This window comes from Malus domestica, chromosome 09, assembly GCF_042453785.1.
Source record: "Malus domestica chromosome 09, GDT2T_hap1".
In the NCBI taxonomy this organism is placed as follows: Eukaryota; Viridiplantae; Streptophyta; class Magnoliopsida; order Rosales; family Rosaceae; genus Malus; species Malus domestica.
The window spans coordinates 437806-458246 of NC_091669.1; the positions used below are offsets into that span (position 1 = coordinate 437806).

Here is a 20441-nt window from a genome sequence, read left to right on the forward strand (position 1 = left end):
TAGCTTTTGGTCAATAAGCATGCTTTTCTTCTCTGTTAATGAAAAGTTAAAACACTGTTAGCTAAGCCCCACGTGTGACACGTTGTGTGCTGTATCTGACATGTATGGAGGACTTTTTTTTTTTTTTTTTTTTTATTTTTATAATTTATATGTTGTTTTGGTCTCGTTCACCAGTCACCTACTTAAACACGAACTCTCTTGTTCTAACCTAGCTGTAATTATATTTCTTGACTTTCCTACTTTGTGCTTGTTGTCCCGACTCTCCTTGTGGATACAGAAAATCTATATAAACTGTACATTTCGCAAATATATTTGATTAACCTTATATTTTCATGATTTCTTGCAAAGTACGTTTCTAGTAATTATTGATTTAAAGAATCGGAGGTGTATATATTAGAAGATTTGACAGCATTATATGTAGACATCATTTCCATCAAGACATAAACTACAATCAGTTTAGGTTTTGAGGAAATAGTTTTGTTTTAGCCAAATTGCTACCTAACATATATGGGAAATTAAGGTAGTGGTCTTTACACATTCCAAAATTTATCTCTCACGCATCGTTTTAATTTTTAATATTTGTTTGCTCTTATTCGATACTTGTAAGATAAAGACAAAAGGATGGAAGAGCATATAAATATTAAAAAATTAAAAAAATATATGTAAAAAGTAAAATGAGGTACGTTAAAATTACTATCCAATTAAAACCGAGCCCCTGTCAGTTTTGCATGTCAAATTGGCAAACTGCATCTGGAATAGTGATTTCTACGGTGCATAGTGTTTTTGGAGTTGTGGACCTTTTAGGAAAATCAAGCTCATAACGACCATCTGTGATGAATTTTGAGTTGAGGAATGAGAGAATGAGAAATGTTAAGAAAATTCTTTCAAAAATATGATAAGAATCCATAAAAAAAAGCACACTTTTAAAAATCACTTTAACATTTTTCTAAAAAGTTTTCAAACACAACAACACGATTCATCAGAGATAACAAATGGCCTCGAAGTTGAAACTTTGAAGAACACCAGACGCTAAATATGTCTAGGGCGATGAGCGTGTTTGATTAAAACACTAGTTGAAGAAAACATACTATTAAATGTGCTCCGCCTTGTGCCTTGTAGTGTGGTCTTGTCTCGAAAATTGAAAGACGTATTGTGCTGCAGTGAGATTCGTTATCGTGTGGATGTGGAGATGCCCATTAATTACTACTCTTGTCAATTAAACTTTGGATTAATTAATTCATTTTCTTCCTTCAAGAACCTAATCCCAGCTGTTTGCGTATAACACTAGGATTTAACAGTTGGAAGCTAGCCATCTAAAAAGGCAATTTATACAGCAAAATTGATGCCTAACTAGTAGAAGGATTCTTCTCTGCAATTTTGTGGTTCATTTCAATAATTGTCACATCTTTTTCAATTTCGACCGTCGGATTAAATGAATTGAAAAAAAATAAATGATATAATTTAACAAAAAATGTGTGAGAAGTAACAAAAGTTTGTGAATAGCGCATCCCATTCATCATCCATACAACTTGAGAAGGGCATTTCCCACTTCAATAATATTTTTCTTTGGAGAATATGCTCTTTCCAACAAAATAAATTGAATAATGTACGCATGTATGAAACCTCAAGTTTAAGATTGGGCTAAAGGAACGTCACAAAGCCCAGGGTATGATTGGGATGCAACAGTTTAGGTCCATTTATGTAAATTCATTCATGCAATTACAGGATTTGCTACAATATTTACATGTATTTAATAAAATCATCATCTGACGATCAGATATAATTCATATGAATATATGTTGTTAATACAATCACCACCTTATGCCAGGGCGCTCAACCATGGAGGCAATCTATCTCTTACGAAGATTGATGGAAAGATATAGAGATGGGAAAAAGGATTTACACATGGTCTTTATAGATTTGGAAAAAGCGTATGATAGGGTCCCAAGAGACATTCTTTGGAGGATTTTAGAGAAGAAAGGAGTACGAGTAGCATATATCCAAGCTATAAAGGATATGTATGAAGGAGCAAAGACTGCCGTAAGAACTCATGAAGGACAAACCGAAAGCTTTCCCATAACTGTAGGATTACATCAAGGCTCATCCTTAAGTCCTTACCTTTTTGCGTTGGTAATGGATGAGTTAACAGGACATATTCAAGATGATATTCCTTGGTGTATGCTTTTCGCAGACGATATAGTGTTGATAGATGAAACTCAGGAAGGGGTAAATGCAAAGCTTAACCTTTGGAGAGAAGTGTTGGAATCTAAAGGTCTTCGCCTAAGCCGATCAAAGACAGAATATATGGAGTGCAAGTTCAGTGCAAATGGAGGCCAAAACGAGTTAGGGGTGAGGATCGGAGATCAAGAAATACCAAAGAGCGACCGTTTTCGTTACCTAGGATCTATCTTGCAAAAGAACGGAGAATTAGATGGAGATCTCAACCATAGAATACAAGCTGGATGGATGAAGTGGAAGAGTGCATCCGGCGTGTTGTGTGACCGCCGTATGCCACTGAAGCTCAAGGGAAAATTTTATAGGACGGCAATAAGGCCGGCGATGCTGTATGGCACAGAATGTTGGGCGGTGAAACATCAACACGTACACAAAATGGGTGTAGCGGAGATGAGGATGCTTCGTTGGATGTGTGGGCACACGAGAAAGGATAAGATTAGGAATGAGGATATCCGGGGTAAAGTAGGAGTAGCCGAAATTGAAGGAAAGATGAGAGAAAATCGGTTACGGTGGTTTGGACATGTGCAAAGAAGGCCTACTGACGCTCCGATTAGAAGATGCGACTATGGGACAGAGGTTCAGGGCCGAAGGGGTAGAGGAAGACCTAGGAAAACTTTGGAAGAGACTCTAAGGAAAGACTTAGAGTACTTGGATCTAACGAATGACATGACACAGGATCGAGCACAATGGCGTTCTAAGATTCATATAGCCGATCCCACTCAGTGACTTGGATTTTCCAAGTCTCCAACCAAGAAGTTTTCCTCACTCGGGAAATTAAGGGAACACTACCCCAACCTACATGCTCCACTCAGAAAGCTTCAACATACAAGCTTCAACAAAAGAAAATTCAAAGAACTTAGCGAAGAAGGCTTTGGTGTATTTAACACAATACGTTGAAATGAAGGAAAGCTTATTTATTGATATCCCCGATAAGCTACAAATATGTACATATACATGAGTCAAAATAAACACACAAGAGGGAGCCTTCACAAAGGTTGCTTAGGAGAAGTCTCAGCAGTCGGTAGAGCCCCAGAAAGAGAAGGCACCGGAGGGGGATCATTTGGAGCCTCAGTACTGGACAGAACCCTAGAAGGAGGAGGCATCAGAGGTTGATCATTTGGAGCTTCATTACGCGGTACAGCCCCAGAAGACGAAGGCAATAAATGCCTTTGGAACAAACCCACAAATCTCTGATGATCAAGTAAAACCTGACCATCAGTTTCCTTCATCTGGTCAAGCTTCCTCTTCATGTTTGTAGCATAGTCATGTGCGAGCCGGTGCAACTGTTTATTCTCATGCTTGAGCCCTCTAATCTCCTGTTTGAGACTCATCACTTCAGCCGCCAATGATTCAACTTGGCGGGTTCGAGCAAATAGGCGTTGGGCCATATTAGACACAGAACCTGCACACTGAACACTGAGAGCCAGCGAATCCTTAACAGCTAACTCATCAGACCGTTTGGAAAGTAGTCTGTTATCTTTGGGAGTGAGAAGGTTCCTGGCCACCACCGCAGCGGTCATATCATTCTTCATCACGGAATCCCCAACGGTAAGAGGACCAGTTGGGGAGACAAAGGATGGGCGCCATATGTTGTCTGGAGAAGGCGGGGCTGCCTCTTCAACAAGGTTCAAGTCAAAACGACGGTCGGAGGGGCCAGACATTTTCAAAGGTGTTGAAGAGAGAAGAGGTCGGACAAATCAAGATCTTAGAAGTGCAAGAATGAAGCTTCTACTGGTGGAGATTCAAGTGTGCTTTGGAACTTAATGCCAGCCTCTATAAAAATCTGCACTCGACGGAGCTTCAGAAATCAAAGAGGCACCTGCTCAGAAATCGAAGAGGCGTTTGCTTTCTCAAAAGTTGGGCTGCTTAGAGATCACGAGGGTTGATCTCAGAAATCGAAGAGCCGTTTGCTTTCTCAAAAGTTGGGCTGCTCAAAGACCACGAAGGCCGATCTCAGAAATCGAAGAGGCGCTCGCTTTCTCAAAAGCTGGGCTCCCTAGAGACCACGAGGGCCGATCTCAGAAATCGAAGAGGCACCTACTTTTCCAGCCTTGTCAGCACCTGTCACACGCACACTCAGCTTTGCGGAAATTATGGGCATTCTGTCAAAGACTTCTGGGGAAGTAGAAAACACATGAATCTTACTGTTCAATCACCCACTTCCCACACGCAACAATAGCTCATGGGTACCATAGATAACTTTGCCAAAGTTCTCTGCCAAAGTTGAGCACGTGAAGCTTGCAGCTTCCACTACATCGCTCTGACCAAGAAGGGTAAAAGAATAGCAAAGAAACAGCACTAACAAAGTTTAGACCCATAAATTTTGAAGGTCTAGCTACCATATTATTACCCACAAGGGTAAAGGAAAAGTACCACTGCTGGATAATTGGAAAGTCCATGTATGTCAACCTCTGTGCTTCGTGGCAAGGTAGACTAGCAAACATGCCCAACCTTTACTCACATTCGAGAAAACACTCCCAATAAGATTGCTTGCTCCAAAATCGAAGAGGCACCGTCCTCCGAATCTAAAGAGCCAGACTCCCAACATGACTACTTTCTTAAAAATCGAAGAGAGGGTAAAGGAACAGTACCATTGCTGGATAATTGGAAAGTCCCTGTGTGTCAACCTCTGTGCTTCGTGGCAAGGTAGACTAGCAAACATGCCCAACCTTTACTCACATTCGAGAAAACACTCCCAACAAGATTGCTTGCTCCAAAATCGAAGAGGCACCGCCCTCCGAATCTCGAGAGCCACTCTCCCAACATGATTACTTTCTCAAAAATCGAAGAGACACTGCTCCCCGAATCTCGAGAACCAGACCCCCAGCATGATTGCTTTCTCAAAAATCGGTGAGGCACCGTTCTCCGAATCAATCGAAGAGGCGCTCGCTTTCTCAAAAGCTGGGCTGCTCAGAGACCACGAGGGCCGATCTCAGAAATCGAAGAGGCACCTACTTTTCTAGCCTTGTCAGCACCTGTCACACGCCCACTCAGCTTTGCAGAAATTATGGGCATTCTGTCGAAGACTTCTGGTGAAGTAGAAAGCACATGAATCTTACTGTTCAATCACCCACTTCCCACACGCAACAATAACTCATGGGTACCACAGATCACTTTGCCAAAATTCTCTGCCAAAGTTGAGCACGTGAAGCTTACAGCTCCCACTACATCGCTCTGACCAAGAAAGGTAAAAGAATAGCAAAGAAACAGCACTAACAAAGTTTAGACACATAAATTTTGAAGGTCTAGCTACCATATTATTACCCACAAGGGTAAAGGAACAGTACCACTGCTGGATAATTGGAAAGTCCCTGTGTGTCAACCTCTGTGCTTCGTGGCAAGGTAGACTAGCAAACATGCCCAACCTTTACTCACATTCGAGAAAACAGTCCCAACAAGATTGCTTGCTCCAAAATCGAAGAGGCACCGTCCTTCGAATCTCGAGAGCCAGACTCCCAACATGACTACTTTCTCAAAATCGAAGAGAGGGTAAAGGAACAGTACCATTGCTGGATAATTGGAAAGTCCCTGTGTGTCAACCTTTGTGCTTCGTGGCAAGGTAGACTAGCAAACATGTCCAACCTTTACTCACATTCGAGACAACACTCCCAACAAGATTGCTTGCTCCAAAATCGAAGAGGCACCGCCTTCCGAATCTCGAGAGCCAGACTCCCAACATGATTACTTCCTCAAAAATCGAAGAGACACTGCTCTCCGAATCTCGAGAGTCAGACCCCCAGCATGATTGCTTTCTCAAAAATCGAAGAGGCATCGTTCTCCGAATCTCGAGAGCCAGATACCACAGACCACTTTTTCAAAGTGCTCTGACAGAGTTAAAACATGTGAAACTGGCAGCTCCCACTACCGTGCTATGACCAAGCAGGGTAAAGGAATAGCATTACTACTTGTTGTTAGGGAGACTCCTATATATGTCGACCTCCATCCCCAACGGACAGGCAGACCTGCAAAAATGCTCAACCCTTCATCATATCTGAGAGGGCACTCCCAACAAAGCCTTTCGAAATATTCAGCTTTCTTTCCCCCCGATAATACCTCTGCAAACAAGCTATACTAGAGCAAGAATATCTCATATCATCAGGGTTAAAAGCAAGAGTATCCCATATCATGCTTTTTCCCTGTTTTTTCTTTTGGCCTTGTTTTTACCTGCAAGACAAGGAGAAAGAGAGCAATCAGTCAGCACTTGGAATCAAGCTTCCAGCCAGGAACTGACTGCCTGGAACCCCTTACCTGATTACTTACCTGGCATTGCTCTCGAGTACTCATCTTCATCATCTTATGTTTCCAGGGAAGATTCCGCATCTGCTTGAGGAACAGATAGGGCAAGTGCAAAGGATACAAGGAAGCATGTGGAGACAAGCGTAACAGCACACGTGCCGATACATCCATTACTCTGTCAAAAGCAAAAGTATCCCATATCAGCAGGGTGGAACGTACTCTAGATTTGATGGACTTGTTTTGACCCTCAAATTCTTCAGTCGGCCTTATACTCTGGAGGAAACCAGAAAACCCTCCAGCTCAGTTCAAGAATAAGCCTGTGGAAAGTTACTTCTTCAAAAGCAAAAGTATCTCATATCATCTCTTCTCATTTTTCTTCTCTTTATCCTTCATGCTGCTGCAAGATGGGGAGAAGGTGAACAATCAGTCGGAGCTCTGATTGCTTACCTTGTCTGTCACCTCTTTCAGCAGACCCCCTAGCTCGGCGACTTGGGGGACTCCTACTACATGGTTTGTATCGCGCTTGACCAAGCCTGAAACTACAATTAAGCTTCAAGTGAAATTGATACATTACCTTGTGCATCTTCACCAGTTAAAGATACCACCCCTGGATGGAGGAAGAGTACTTCCAGAGAAGATGCCACATCTACCTATGAGACAGATAAGGCAAGTCAAGACGACACCACACTCCGATACTTAGAAGTTTCGTGATTACGAGATCATTCTCCCACAATATTTCCTAATGTCATTTGTACTAAATCATTCACTCGTACTCACTAAAGGAGAGCTTGAACCTATGTACTTGTGTAAACCCTTCACAATTAATGAGAACTCTTCTATTCCGTGGACGCAGCCAATCTGGGTGAACCACGTACATCTTGTGTTTGCTTTCCTATCTCTATCCATTTATATACTTATCCACACTAATGACCGGAGCAATCTAGCGAAGATCACAAAAAGCGACCGTTTTCGTTACCTAGGATCTATCTTGCAAGAGAACGGAGAATTAGATGGAGATCTCAACCATAGAATACGAGCTGGATGGAAAGAGTGCATCCGGCGTGTTGTGTGACCGTCGCAGGCCACTGAAGCTCAAGGGAAAATTTTATAGGACGGCAATAAGGCCAGCGATGTTGTATGGCAGAGAATGTTGGGTGGTGAAGCATCAACACGTACACAAAATGGGTGTAGCGGAGATGAGGATGCTTCGTGGGATGTGTGGGCACACGAGAAAGGATAAGATTGGGAATGAGGATATCCGAGGTAAAGTAGGAGTAGCCGAAATTGTAGGAAAGATGAGAGAAAATCGGCTCTGGTGATTTGGACATGTGCAAAGAAGGCCGACTGACGCTCCGGTTCGAAGATGTGACTACGGGACAGAGGTTCAGGGCCGAAGGGGTAGAGGAAGACCTAGGAAAACTTTGGAAGAGACTCTAAGAAAAGACTTAGAGTACTTGGATCTAACGGAGGGCATGACACAAAACCGAGCGCAATGACGTTCTAGGATTCATATAGCCGACCCCACTTAGTGGGAAAAGGCTTTGTTGTTGTTGTTGTTGTTGTTGTAATACAATCACCACCTAACCATTGTGATGGTGATTGTATTATGTGGTAGCAAAAATCCGTCGTCTTTAATCTTGACGAATTCGTACCTACAAAACAATCAACACATCTTATAAAAAAAACCAAAGACGCACGCACCTACAGGGTGGGGTAGGAGAGGGGGTTTGGCCAATGGATCTCTAATGCCTAAGTTAGTTTATCTTAAAATAATGATTGTTTAGGGCTTGTATGTGTAGCAAAAAACACCAAGATTCGGTACAGATAGAGGTATTTATAGGAGGAGGTGACCGACCATAGTGTTAGGGAGTAGCCCTGCACATGACGACATCATATTGGAACCAAACCATTTGGTTTTGGTTTGGTTAAGTTTCAAAGGGTTTTGGTTTCGATAGGCATTGATTTGGTTTTGGTTTCATGCAATTCAACAAAAAAAATGTTGGTGTTTCAGTTCAAGTCACTACTATGAAAATTTGATCGTTCGACCCTTTCTTGCTCCCTTTCCATTTGGAGACTTACTCTTCGAAGGTTTATGAGGCATTTGAGCTTATGAACGGGCTTGAGAATGCATTCAAGCTTGAGAATGCAATACTTAGGGAGACTTTGGACTTTGTGAAAGTGAAACCAATGGATGATACACCATTAAGGGTTGGTTTGGTATTGCTGTGTTTTGAAAAAAAAAAATTGTTTTTGCTATGTTGAGAAAATAAGTTTATTTTTGCTGCTTCACGTTTTCAACTTTTTTTCACCAAAAACTGTGAAAATAAGTTGTTTTTAAGTGTTTACCAAATACCTTTTTGAGCTAAATTTTTTTTTATATCCACTTTTTATAAAAGTACCTCAGTACCAAACTAGTACTAAACTTTGTGAACTATAAGCTTGAGATTGCCTTGGAGCTTCTTGTTGTGGTTGTAGATTAAAAATAAAAGAGTCGATGGTTAAATTCGAATTGATCAACACTACACAACACAAAAACATAAACACATAAATTACATTAGTTGTTATTTACTTTAAAAAGCCTAAAAATATTTTTTTGTATTGCAATTTGGTTCGGTATTAGATATTAAGAACCGACACCAAACCCTCTTTTTTAACTTACAATTCGGTTTCAAAACCTCAAAAACCGAACCGCTCGATTCGGTTTGGTCCGGTCCATGTTTGAGTTTCGATTTTTGGTTTGAAAACCTTGAGAATACAGAAGTTGCATTGTGTGAGTTGCATTTTGTGGGAATGTTCAAAAGTTTTGAATCAAAATCAATAAGAATTCAATGGGGTTTATAGAAGATATCAAAGATCAGCCAAATCATTAATGTTTTAATTTTAGTGGTTTTATTTTTATATTTCACAAGATTCGTTCATTGAATCAGTTTATACATCAAATATTTAATGACGAAATTAATATCCACTAAATTATAACGCATCAACTGAACAAATATATATTTTGTATTGACGAAGATGGATATAATCATTAATCGATAAAATATCTATTATCCAGTGGGTATGGCTATGAACAATCCCCGATAATGAATTTATGGTTATGGATATAGTTGATTTTCGTAGTTATAAGAATGGTTATAGCATTTTCGTACCCAACCCGAATACCCGAACCGTTGCTATTCCTTTAAGTTCTGAACTAGAGTAGTGAAAGCTAGAGAGATTAAGAGACGAGAGAGAGAGAGTAGAAGATGAAAACAAACTGCTGATGCTCAACTAATTAACATAAAACTTTCTGTTCTGAGATACATATGGAGGAGCGCACAACTTATGTGTATAGGATTTGTGACTCTCAAGGAACTAAATTATATGTACAACAATACTGCATATATCCTGATGCGACAACCTCCACAACCTGATTAGTGAGTATGCATATGCTTATGCCCCCTAATTTAATTTTACAAAGAAGACAAAATCTTGAAAACAATCTCAAAGCTGTATCAACTCCGGAATCAGCTTCAATAGAAAAGAAAGCTCCCTCTCTGAGAACTCCGGCTTTGATTTCACCTGCATTGGCCTGTCTTCTTCCAACAAACGCTTCCCCCCGTCTTCCTCCGCCCCACCTAATGGCTTAATCATATCCGACACCGCCTCCGTGATCTCTTTCACAAAATCCACTATCACTCCCTCGACCCCCATTAGGTATTGCATGTAAACTGCTTCCGGCACATTGCTGCAATTTCATCATAAATTTTATGATCAATTTACATTCCTTCATAATTTTTGAAATTCAACTCGCATTAGGCAAACAGAATTCCGCAAGCTTACTTCAATTTGCCGTAAGTTAGGAGTGAAAGCTTGGCCTCTTTGATCTTGGTTACCGCCCCGGGATTTCTCAACACGCCTTTAACCTCCGACACAATACCTTGTAAACCACCCTCCGAACACAGTTTTATCGCCTCCTCCAAAGAATTCCTTCGCACATCATAGTAAAGCTCAGTCCCACCATTTGTTAAGAAAAATACCTGCCATCATCAATTCATTAAGCACAATAGTTAGTAACTCGTCACATTAAACATTGATCGCATTCAAAAGCAAATTATACATGATAAAAGTGCTTACAGGGTAGGTGTTCTGCAACTTTTTAACCAACAGGGCCGCATCAGGTTGGAAGCTTGAGAAAATGATCGGCCTATCTCTGCCACACTCAAACACCACCTGTTACACAAAATTATATTCCAGATGAGCACAAGCATTATCGAAACTAACAATTAGGCCTCGTTTGGCGCCTCGGATTTAAACTCGGATACAAATATAGAAACACAATGATCGATGGACGTACTTGGAAGACGGACTGAAGGACGCGGAAGAGATAGTCCTCCTGGTAAACAATGTTATCATCGAATTTCAGCTCGATGTTGAAGCCGAGAGACGGATCGACCTGCTCAAAGGCCTCTTGGAGCGTGCAGAGGGGGTCATCATTTTCGACATCCCATTTTACTATTTTACCATCTTTGGTTTTCCTCAACTGTGTCTTTCCTTCCTTCCCTGGCTCTCTTTGCGGACCATAATTTAGGAATTCGGACAGACTCAGTTCGTTAATTCTCCTCTGAAACACAGTCCCCTGATGAAACCAAAATTTAACTTGTAAGTTGAAAATTAATTACTAGATGATCATAAAACGATAGGTAAAAAGCAAATGGAGGGTGGAAAAATAAGCTTACATTTTCTTCGGAGAGGATGAAGTCGTCGTGGAAAATGACCGGACAGTCATCTTTGGTTACCTACAAAAAGCCACCATCACTTTCCTGTTTCAGTTTTTTTTTTCCTTACTTTTTTTTTTCTCTTTTTTTTTTTTCATCCACCTCCATTCTTTTTAATCCAATTTCCAAAGATTAAGGAAGGAAAAAAATGCAGAAAAGGAGATAATCAGTACCATTTCAAACTCAAAAACGGGTTTCCGGAAACAGAAAAACAAAAGACTTGATCTTGATTTAGGAGCTTATTAAACCCCACCTAGGAAATTCACCAAAAATAGAAAAATAGCCAAATTACAGAAATACCCTAAAACCCAGAACCGGCTTTTCACTAGACTCGATCAAGATTCAAACTTTCGACCCAAAAAAATCAAACTTCGGTCTCATGCAAATGCCGACAAAAAAACCCGCGTACGCGGCGGCAAAAAAATGCAGGTGGGGTTCAAAGTTTCGGCAAATTCAATCAAATAAAAAAACGATATACCCAACAAGCCCACCCACATTGGGACCGTTGGTTTGATTGAATTGAGAAAAGATATTACACAAAGAGATTAAGGCCTCACCTGAACATCGAATTCGACGAAATCGATGGGGAATCTGGCGGCGGCGTTGAAGGACATGATGGAGTTCTCTTTAATGGCTCTCATTCTCCGATCGGACGACTGTAGCGCGTTCATTCCGTTCCCTCTGTGTCCGATCACTAGAAACCTGGGTATCCGCGGTGCCGCCCGATTCATCTCCGCACCTATAAACACAATATTATTCAACTTAACAACCTTCTTAATTTAATGAGAGGATGATAAACTAATTAGAGGACTAATTAATCAAAGATTATACCTTTGGCGAACCGGGAGGAGTAGAGCGCCATAGAAGCATTTTCCGGCACCTGATCGAGATTCGGGACGTCGGAGACGTGGACGGCCTTGAGAGCCATAATGTTTAAGATTAAACAAAAAGAAAAGGGAGACGAGAGAGGATGCTGGGAAGCGAAAGAGTTGTGTAATACGTTGATGGAAGGACGAGTGTGGGAAGGAGGAGGATGGGGTATTTATTTTGGAGGAGGAAAGGCGGAGGAATCCTGCTCCCACTACTGAGGGGTTTTGTCCGCAGCATATTCCCCCTACCATCTTCTCATATGCTCTGGATATTCCATTATTCCTACCCCATTTTCACCAAATATCCCGCGCGTTGTTTTTTTTATTCCCTTAATTCATCCAGCATATTTTCACATTGGTCAACCGTCAACAGTTCTAATTTCTGTGTGGAAAAAAATGAAACTTTAACGAAAAACTCTTGATACTGTTTATTTTAATAAAAAATCAAATTTTTACACTATAAAGTCAATTATGATACTATTTACTATACAATTTATTTTGTTTTTATAGTTAAAACTCTTTTCAATCCCTTTTCATTAGATTTTCTTAAAAAAAAATTACAATTTTGGAAATCGCGGGAGTCGGGAAGATGACGCGAATGCAAAACTAATATTGTTTTGTTAAAAAAAAAAAAACCTAATATTGTTATTTTCTACGGTCAGGACAGAAATAAAATTTGATTTTTGTTTTACGAAATGAAAATATAAAAGCATAGAGCGCCAAGAGATAAGCTCCGCCGCGTAGCGTAGCGACAGCGCGGTGCGAAAGTGTCTGGTCTCTGACGCCGCTAGGTGCGTAGGGATGATTGTATTGTATGCATGCTTCCACGTCTTCGCATTACAGCTACCGTGACGTTGCCATGTTACGGTTTCTCTTTGTTATGCGAGTATATTGTATTGGATTCATCTAAATTACAATATTTTTCCAGGCGATAGGAGTCATACATCACATTGAACAATTTACAACTTATGATTGCACGATTCTGTTCCTCATTGCATCCAATTTTTGTATAAAAAAACTCCACTATTGTTGAGTTAGCTAGAAATTAAGTTGGAAAACGATATCGATATTGAACCATTGACAAAACCAGTATTAATCTCTTAATGATAAAGGCGAAGATGCATGATGTGTAGCCCTCATATTATAACATAGACTAATAAGAACCAACCAAATGATACAGTTTCCCCAACCTAACAACATACATGCAATCTCATCTCATCTCATCTCAACAGGTGGTGCCAGCAACCATCCACATTTGTTCCTGTCTTTTGTGAAACGGGACTAACTAAGAATGCGTCCAATGAGGGTTTACGTTCAGCATTTCCAAAATTTTATGGGCCATCTAGCTTTTCTCAAACTATGCCCCTCTCTCATACCTCGACGTTTCATTCTCTTGATACAATTTTCTTGACCTATTTATTCTATTATTGGAATGAAACGTTAAGGTGACGGTATATATGTGATGTGCAAGTTATTCTTTTGTATATACACACACACGTAAGTATATGTGTGTGCCCGTCTTTACCTAATATGCATGCATACAGAATACATATTACAAATAAAGGGGGAAATGAAAGGAATAGAAGAAAGGTAGTTTGAGTATGAACTTTGAGGCCTAATTAAATTAGGGAATTTTAACGAAATGTTCTCGGTATTGTTCATTTTAACGAAAAACCACAATTTTACACTAAAAGGTCAATCATGATACTATTCACTTTACCTTTATTTTGTTCTTATTGTTAAAACTCAAAGTTTACAAACTTTTTTCATTAATTTTCCTATTAAATTAACCCATTAATAATTAGCGGACACTATCACTAGTTACTTTGGAGTTGGATGGTGACTAAAGCAAAGAGAATCTGGTCCCAGTTGTCATCAGAAATTACAGTGGCCATTGGGAGCGATTGATGAAGCCAATTTCTTTCTTTCTTTCTCTCATCTCATCTGATCGTACGTTATTTTTTTTGCAGAAATCTATCCTTTGATTTGTCTTGTTTCGGATTTTAATTAATTAGGTCATGGAGTTCCAATGTGGCACTCCTCTCTCATATTGCATGCTTAAATTATTACCGCACTTTCTTCACTTTAATGAATCATATTCCATCAAATATATATATATGTATGTATATATCGATCATGCATGTCGGAGAAACATGCTTGAGAACTTTATTAGAATACCAGCTCCTTGCTAGCTCGCACTTTTTCCTATAAAAAAAAGCGCATCGTAATATGATCCGTGATTTTCACAAATTTTATTTCACTCACAAACCTAAGTATTATGATCTATTGTTATTCATCTTCACTTGTAAGTGAGAATTTTAACTTTGTTTATCGTTAAAGAGGAATTTGAACCACATTATTACTAATTCATTGTGAGGCTTATCTCACTCTCCCCTCTAATGTAGATACTATTGTTTTACGGAAAAAAAATTTGTCACTTTTGATTATTTAACAGAATAATGCATTCCTGTTATAATGTTCTTCATATTTAAGGTGTCATTCCTTCCTTTATAAATATCAATCACAGTTTGACATATATACTGAAATATCTAATTCAAAGTACAAAACAAAATAATTAGGAGTTGGAATACATGCAAAAACCTATTCCTCCAAGTAGACCTATAAACGGGTCGGGTTTATTGAGTTTGGGTCGGGTTCAACCCGACCCGTTAACAATTATTATTATTAATTTTTTGCATAAAGTTTATTTTTTGTTATTAAGACTTTACTAAAATTACTAATAACAAAAAATAAACTTTGTTATTAAGATTTTGTCCCGATTCAATAATGCAGTACTATGTAGGGGTGGGTTCGGTACGGTTACCGTACCAAACCCCTTGTACCAATTACTATACCAAACTTTTGGTATACCGAAGTGCGGTATTGCTAAAAGTTCGGTTGGCATGGTATGGTAATGGTAATTGCCATTTTGTTTTGGGACAAAATCTGTTTTTGTTTTTTTAACCCAATTCGAGGGCAAAACTTTTTTTTTGTACCTTTATCTCATACATTATAGATTAAATTCATCTATTATTCATCATTCACAATTCACACACATAATAATTCAAATGATGCATCAAGATTCATCATGAAAATTAAGCTTACAATCCAAATAGAAGTTACGAATCAAAACAAATAGAAGTTAACAATCCAAATATAAATTAAAGTTTCAAACCAAATGAAAATTGGAAGTAAACTTCAAAAAGGAGAATTCATTTATCAATTATTCAAGCTTAAAATGTCAAAGCTTGTGGAAGAGGCATTGAACTTGTAGAAGATTGAGTTTGTGTCAATCCTACATTACAAACAAAGAAAACATATTAATTAGTAGCAAGAAGAATTAAAGTTGAAAACCATTTAATAACAAATTTACTAAAAAAATTAAAACATATCTTTCTTGTTTTCTCTTCTTTCATTTCCTTGTAAAATTGAAGCATATCTTCCGTTGGTTCCTTGTAGAAGTTTATTCATCTGCCCTAAACCAACCACTAGTACGCACTAGTGCCTCCATTATTTTAGGAGTCAAGGATACCCTAAAGGGTCCACAACCCTCCTCCCTAGGCTAAATGCATTTTCACTAGCAAAAGTAGAAGTGGGGGTTATAAAGATATTTTGGCTATTTGCGAAAGAATTAGGAACTCTTTTGTGTTTGATTTCCACAATTTCAAGAGATCAAAGGCGCCAACAACAATACTAATATAAGTAGGGTTTTATTTTCAAATTATTGGAATATTATAAATATGTGTTATATAATTATCTATTATATAATTTCTAAATTCTATATTATATTGTATTTTCGGTATGGTACGGTAATACTGTAGTAATGGTATCCATTACCAATACCGTACCATGAAATTTCGGTGCGGTACAATACCGTACCATTACCGATTGGTACAAAAAATTTGGCACAAAATCGGTATGGCACGGTTGGCAATTCGGTTGGCACGGCAATTTGGCAAAAAAATCCACCCCTAGTACTATGTGAAAAAAACAACTTATAAATAACATTGTATTATTAATTTGCAAAACTAATAACGATAAATATGTTCCATTCAAGTCATCCAATACATGTTCTAATAGTATAAGGCGTTTCCTCATGCTTTCATTGGGCTTTTCTTTGGGTCAATTGAAGCTGTAGAATAGCCCAGCCCAGCTAAATCTTGTGTTGTGTTCTCATCTGATTGGGCTCACTAGGTTCAGAAAATCTAAAGACTGAAAGAAAACCATTGTTTAGATTCATAGACATAGGAATTTAGAATTTCCGCGTGAAAAAAAAAAAGACTTAGAATTTAAGACCTCCAATTCCAAGTTTAAATTCCATGTAAATAGGTGTCATTTCCTAATTTATATAATTGAGAGCTTAAAGATAACAAATTCCATATTCAATTCTATCGTCCTTTTAGATTAATCAAACAAGAAAATTTACAAATTCTAAAAAATAAAATATCGTCATATCAATTTCCGTCATTTTAAAATATTTTAAATTTCTTCATCCAAACATTTATGGGACTTACTAGTCATTTTAACTTATTTTTCATGTTCTCATTAAAAGATTTTCCAAACCTTAAAAATCACTTGAGACCTAATTTTTTCGTGTAATTTTCGTGGCACTCCAAGTTTCTTAAATTCACTTTTGTCTCTATAAATACCAAACCGAAAATTACCGTCACCAAAAATAAAAAACTTAGGTTTGGTTTTTGGTATGTGCAATAGCAACTGTACAACTCCAATGACACCAACACAACACAAACACAACGGCTACTGCTCTCTCATTCATTCAAAATAGCATAAGCTCTAATTAATATAAGTAGCTCTTGCAAGGCAGATGTGGTGATTTTAATTCCACACATTATTATAATATTGATGGAGAGCAACTTATATAAAACGAATTTACCGTTTGGATGTTTTCATCTACTGATGAGGTTATGAAGTACTGTATATAAATAACTAAATATTTCTCCACATGTTAATGCCCTACGTGACGGTGAACCGATTTCATATAAATTCTTCCTCTAGTGAGGAGGAGAGGCTATTGAATTAAATAAACAAACAATACGCAACGGGAAGAAGAAGAAGATAAGATGAAGAAAAAGCTGTCTGCCTCTCTCTCCTTCTGAGGAGGGGACTGAGACGAAGAAGTTGAAGAAGTGAGCATTAATGGCGAAGACAGAAGCATTAAATATTTCAAGGGCTAAATTAATTGCTGCAAGTGACTCTGTTGGCCCTCTTCAGGCTGCCTTCATTGCTCCCCCCCTCTCATCTACCTTCTCTCTCTCCTCTCTCTCTCTTCCCCCCCCCCCCCCTCCCCCTCTCTTATCCTCTCTGCAACTGCAACCTACCTCTTCAATCTCTCATTTATTGCTCTCTCTCTCTCTCTCTCTCTCTGTGGCCAGTCCGCCAGTCACTGGGCTGTATTTAATTGATTCATGCCAAAGGTGAAATATTATATGAGATATCCCCATCATCCTTTTATACAAAAATTCCAGCATGCATGTAATAACATGTCATCCCAGCTGCTTAATTTCCATCCAAGTAAAAATACATTAACTTTTAATTATGGTTTATATAATCTTATTACCGTCTTTGTTGCCTCCTCCTAACTGCAGCTTGTTGAACTCGGAACCCAGCTGCCGAGTGGAACTTGAACTTGACTCGGGCATCTTCGACTTTGAGCTGCCTGATGATGATGAATTAGTAGAAGCACTTAAACTTAAGCCTGCTTCTGCTTCTGCTTCTGAAGAAATACCCTTCATTGCCATCACTTTTGTTGGTGAGGAGGGTCTCACCGGTGCCGGTGGTGCTGCACAAACTGGGATCACCGATCTCATTTGAACTGCAGGTGCAATATTCCTGTGAGGACTTAACCCTCCACTATACATGTGGAATCCACTAGTCCGTCTTTCTGAAATCTTGACACCGGGCGCGGCCTTAATTGGACCGGACAATTCAAAAGCGCCAAACTTTCCGGCAGTAGACGGAGGAAATTGCCTGTATGGAGAACCTGAACCAAATATACCACTTGAATTTGAACCACTAGCACCCTCCGTTCCAATACCAAGCCATTCTTCCTCATCCCTTTGGTGCTCTTCCAATGGAGGTTGGATGACTTGTGAACCTCCCCTCGCATTCACTTGTACTGGGATTGGCCTATAATTGGATAACGGCGGGTAGGAAGGGGACTTGTCTTTGTTGAGCATTGTAGTTGGTAGCAAAATCTTCGAGGCGGTTCGAGGAGGAGGTGGAGGCAGAAGAGATGTAAAAGTGCTCTGCTTTTGAACTGTTGAAACTTGTGGAACCAAATCTGTCAACAGATCTATCAGCCTCCAGTTTTGATTCTGTAGAGAGCTAGTACTACAACTGGACGAAGATGACGACGACGACGATGATCTGACCATTCTTCTTCTTGCTTGAATTGGATCCCTCCTCCTCATAAATTGCTTGCTATTATTATTGTTGTTGTTTTCATCTTTGGGTCTAAAATTTGAGAGCAACCTCGTCACAACAGCCTGCTCTTCTTCTGCTTCTTTGTTCGCGAAAAAACCCAGGTCTGGAATTGCACAGAGATTTTCAATTTCATGAAGCAATTGCATGATGTGAATCAAAACACAGTTAAAACAGAATATGCAGAGAATACACATACTTCTTTTCAGGGCAGACCAGGCTGCAATTGCAGCATTCTTCTCTGCTTGCTTCTTGGTTTTGGCCGGCTCGCCGGTAAAATTCATGCCGGCAAGCTCCACGGTACACGTAAAAACCGGGACGTGGCCGGGACCTGATCTTACAGTGGTGTACACAGGGAGCTTCAGCCCAGCTCTGTGAGCCGTTTCTTGAAGGAGGTTTTTGTAAATTCCAGTTTCATCCTTCACATATGTATATAACATAAAGTTCAAGCAAAAAACTTGCTAATTAATTAAAATTTAAACGTAACTTTAAAAACAGAGAGGCTTTTGGTAGTTGTTAAAGAAAGTAATGAACTTACTAGAACTCTGGCAGTGAGAGACCTGGACGGGCCTCTGGTGGAGAGTTTATTGAGGGCAACTTCTGCAGCAGCATGCTCCGCCTGTCTCAGTGTGGTGCAGTAGGCCGGGCTTTGGAAGATCTCGCCGTTAAAGTTGACGGAAGCTTTGAATCTCGGCGCATGATCGGGTCCTTCTCTGGTGCAGGCATAGGAAGGGAGGTTGAAACAGCTTCTCTGCGCAAGCTCCTGCAGCTGGTTCTTATACATCTCCTTCAAAACACACACATCCGTAAAACCATCAAACCTCCCACAAAACATAATTAGAAGAAAAACCCACCATTTCAAATGGCAAAAAATACAAAAAAATGCTAATTAAAATAGTTAAGAAACTTACATGTAATTAAAAGCAGGAGCCTTTAGAGGTATCAAGAGTGAAAGATAACCAACAGAACTAGTTGTGAGTGACCAGAAGATTCCTCAGTCAGCCCTACATTGGCTGTCTATGAGGACAAAGGCATCTAATAGTAAATGTCTTCTGAGAGAGAAGAGGTGGAGAAGAGAAGATGAAGAAAGAGAGAATACGAAATGAATTGGTGAAGCTTTAATTACTCTTGGCTTCTTTTAGCGAACTTTTTCCTAATACCGTTCATTTTAACGAAAAATCATATTTTTACATTAAAAATTCAATTTTGATACTATTTATTTTATCTTTTATTTTATTCTTATTGTTAAAACTCAAAATTTTCAAACCATTTTCATTAGTTTTCATTCCTCTCTTTTCCTTCCGTTTCATTATTTTATTCAAACTTTTTGAGATTTTTTTTTTACCGACGAGGGAAGTGTACAGGATTATTTACTGTGTTATTAATTCAAAGCAAATCTTTTCCCATTACAGAGCACAGTTTTCTAGCAACCAGGATTGAAGAGGAGCCACAAGCCAATATCTAGCTTTTATTTTCTTCCTTTTGGGGAAACCAGAATCCAGCTACCAATATAACCCTAGTGCCACAAACCCGATTTTAGTTAAGTTGATTACAACAATGTGTTTTTTCTTACCGTTTTAAAGTTCGAATCTTTGTGTCGGTAATTTACATGAATTAACTAGGATGTTGCTAAAAAAAGATTACATAACCCTAGTGTAATAGATAAGGTCGCAGTCCCTGCAGTAATACATAGTTTTGGAGAAAAATAGAGACCATATCATGAACCACATTCTGTATCTGCATCTGGTGTTTATAAACAAATGACTTTTTAGTCAAAATAATTCATGAAACTTGCATAACTCCTCACTGTTAACCTATATCAGATGATTAACATATACTGTAATCTTGTATACTGAATCAAGAACAGAGAAGAAAGAAAGAGAGACTCGAGAGAAGTTTAGGA

The 20441-nt window shown here is 39.0% G+C and overlaps 2 protein-coding genes across 2 annotated transcripts; both read right to left on the reverse strand.

Annotated features, from left to right (window-relative positions):
* Positions 1 to 9717: 9717 nt before the first annotated feature.
* On the reverse strand, positions 9718 to 12393 carry LOC103411114 (glycerophosphodiester phosphodiesterase GDPD1, chloroplastic-like). Its single transcript, XM_008349771.4, has 7 exons — positions 12060 to 12393; positions 11786 to 11967; positions 11190 to 11249; positions 10808 to 11089; positions 10588 to 10683; positions 10294 to 10490; positions 9718 to 10198 (listed from the first exon to the last, which is right to left on the reverse strand). Exons 1-7 carry the CDS (start codon positions 12154 to 12156, stop codon positions 9955 to 9957), a joined length of 1158 nt encoding a protein of 385 aa, XP_008347993.3. The 5' UTR covers positions 12157 to 12393; the 3' UTR covers positions 9718 to 9954.
* A 5127-nt stretch (positions 12394 to 17520) lies between these two features.
* On the reverse strand, positions 17521 to 19650 carry LOC103442108 (double-stranded RNA-binding protein 3-like). The gene is made up of 4 exons (XM_008380860.4): positions 19450 to 19650; positions 19077 to 19325; positions 18738 to 18957; positions 17521 to 18644 (listed from the first exon to the last, which is right to left on the reverse strand). Exons 2-4 carry the CDS (start codon positions 19320 to 19322, stop codon positions 17659 to 17661), a joined length of 1452 nt encoding a protein of 483 aa, XP_008379082.3. The 5' UTR covers positions 19323 to 19325; positions 19450 to 19650; the 3' UTR covers positions 17521 to 17658.
* Positions 19651 to 20441: the final 791 nt, after the last annotated feature.

What these genes read in the sequence shown, in the direction of transcription:
- LOC103442108 (XM_008380860.4), bottom strand. Translation starts at nt 19,322, where the DNA reads ATGTATAAGAACCAGCTGCAGGAGCTTGCGCAGAGAAGCTGTTTCAAC. An exon ending in CTCTCACTGCCAGAGTTCTA is followed by an intron (nt 18,958 to 19,076) that starts GTAAGTTCATTA and finishes ACATATGTGAAG; the next exon opens with GATGAAACTGGAATTTACAA. An exon ending in CTGGTCTGCCCTGAAAAGAA is followed by an intron (nt 18,645 to 18,737) that starts GTATGTGTATTC and finishes GTGCAATTCCAG; the next exon opens with ACCTGGGTTTTTTCGCGAAC.
- LOC103411114 (XM_008349771.4), bottom strand. Translation starts at nt 12,156, where the DNA reads ATGGCTCTCAAGGCCGTCCACGTCTCCGACGTCCCGAATCTCGATCAG. An exon ending in CTCCTCCCGGTTCGCCAAAG is followed by an intron (nt 11,968 to 12,059) that starts GTATAATCTTTG and finishes TTGTGTTTATAG; the next exon opens with GTGCGGAGATGAATCGGGCG. An exon ending in TCCTTCAGTCCGTCTTCCAA is followed by an intron (nt 10,684 to 10,807) that starts GTACGTCCATCG and finishes TTTGTGTAACAG; the next exon opens with GTGGTGTTTGAGTGTGGCAG.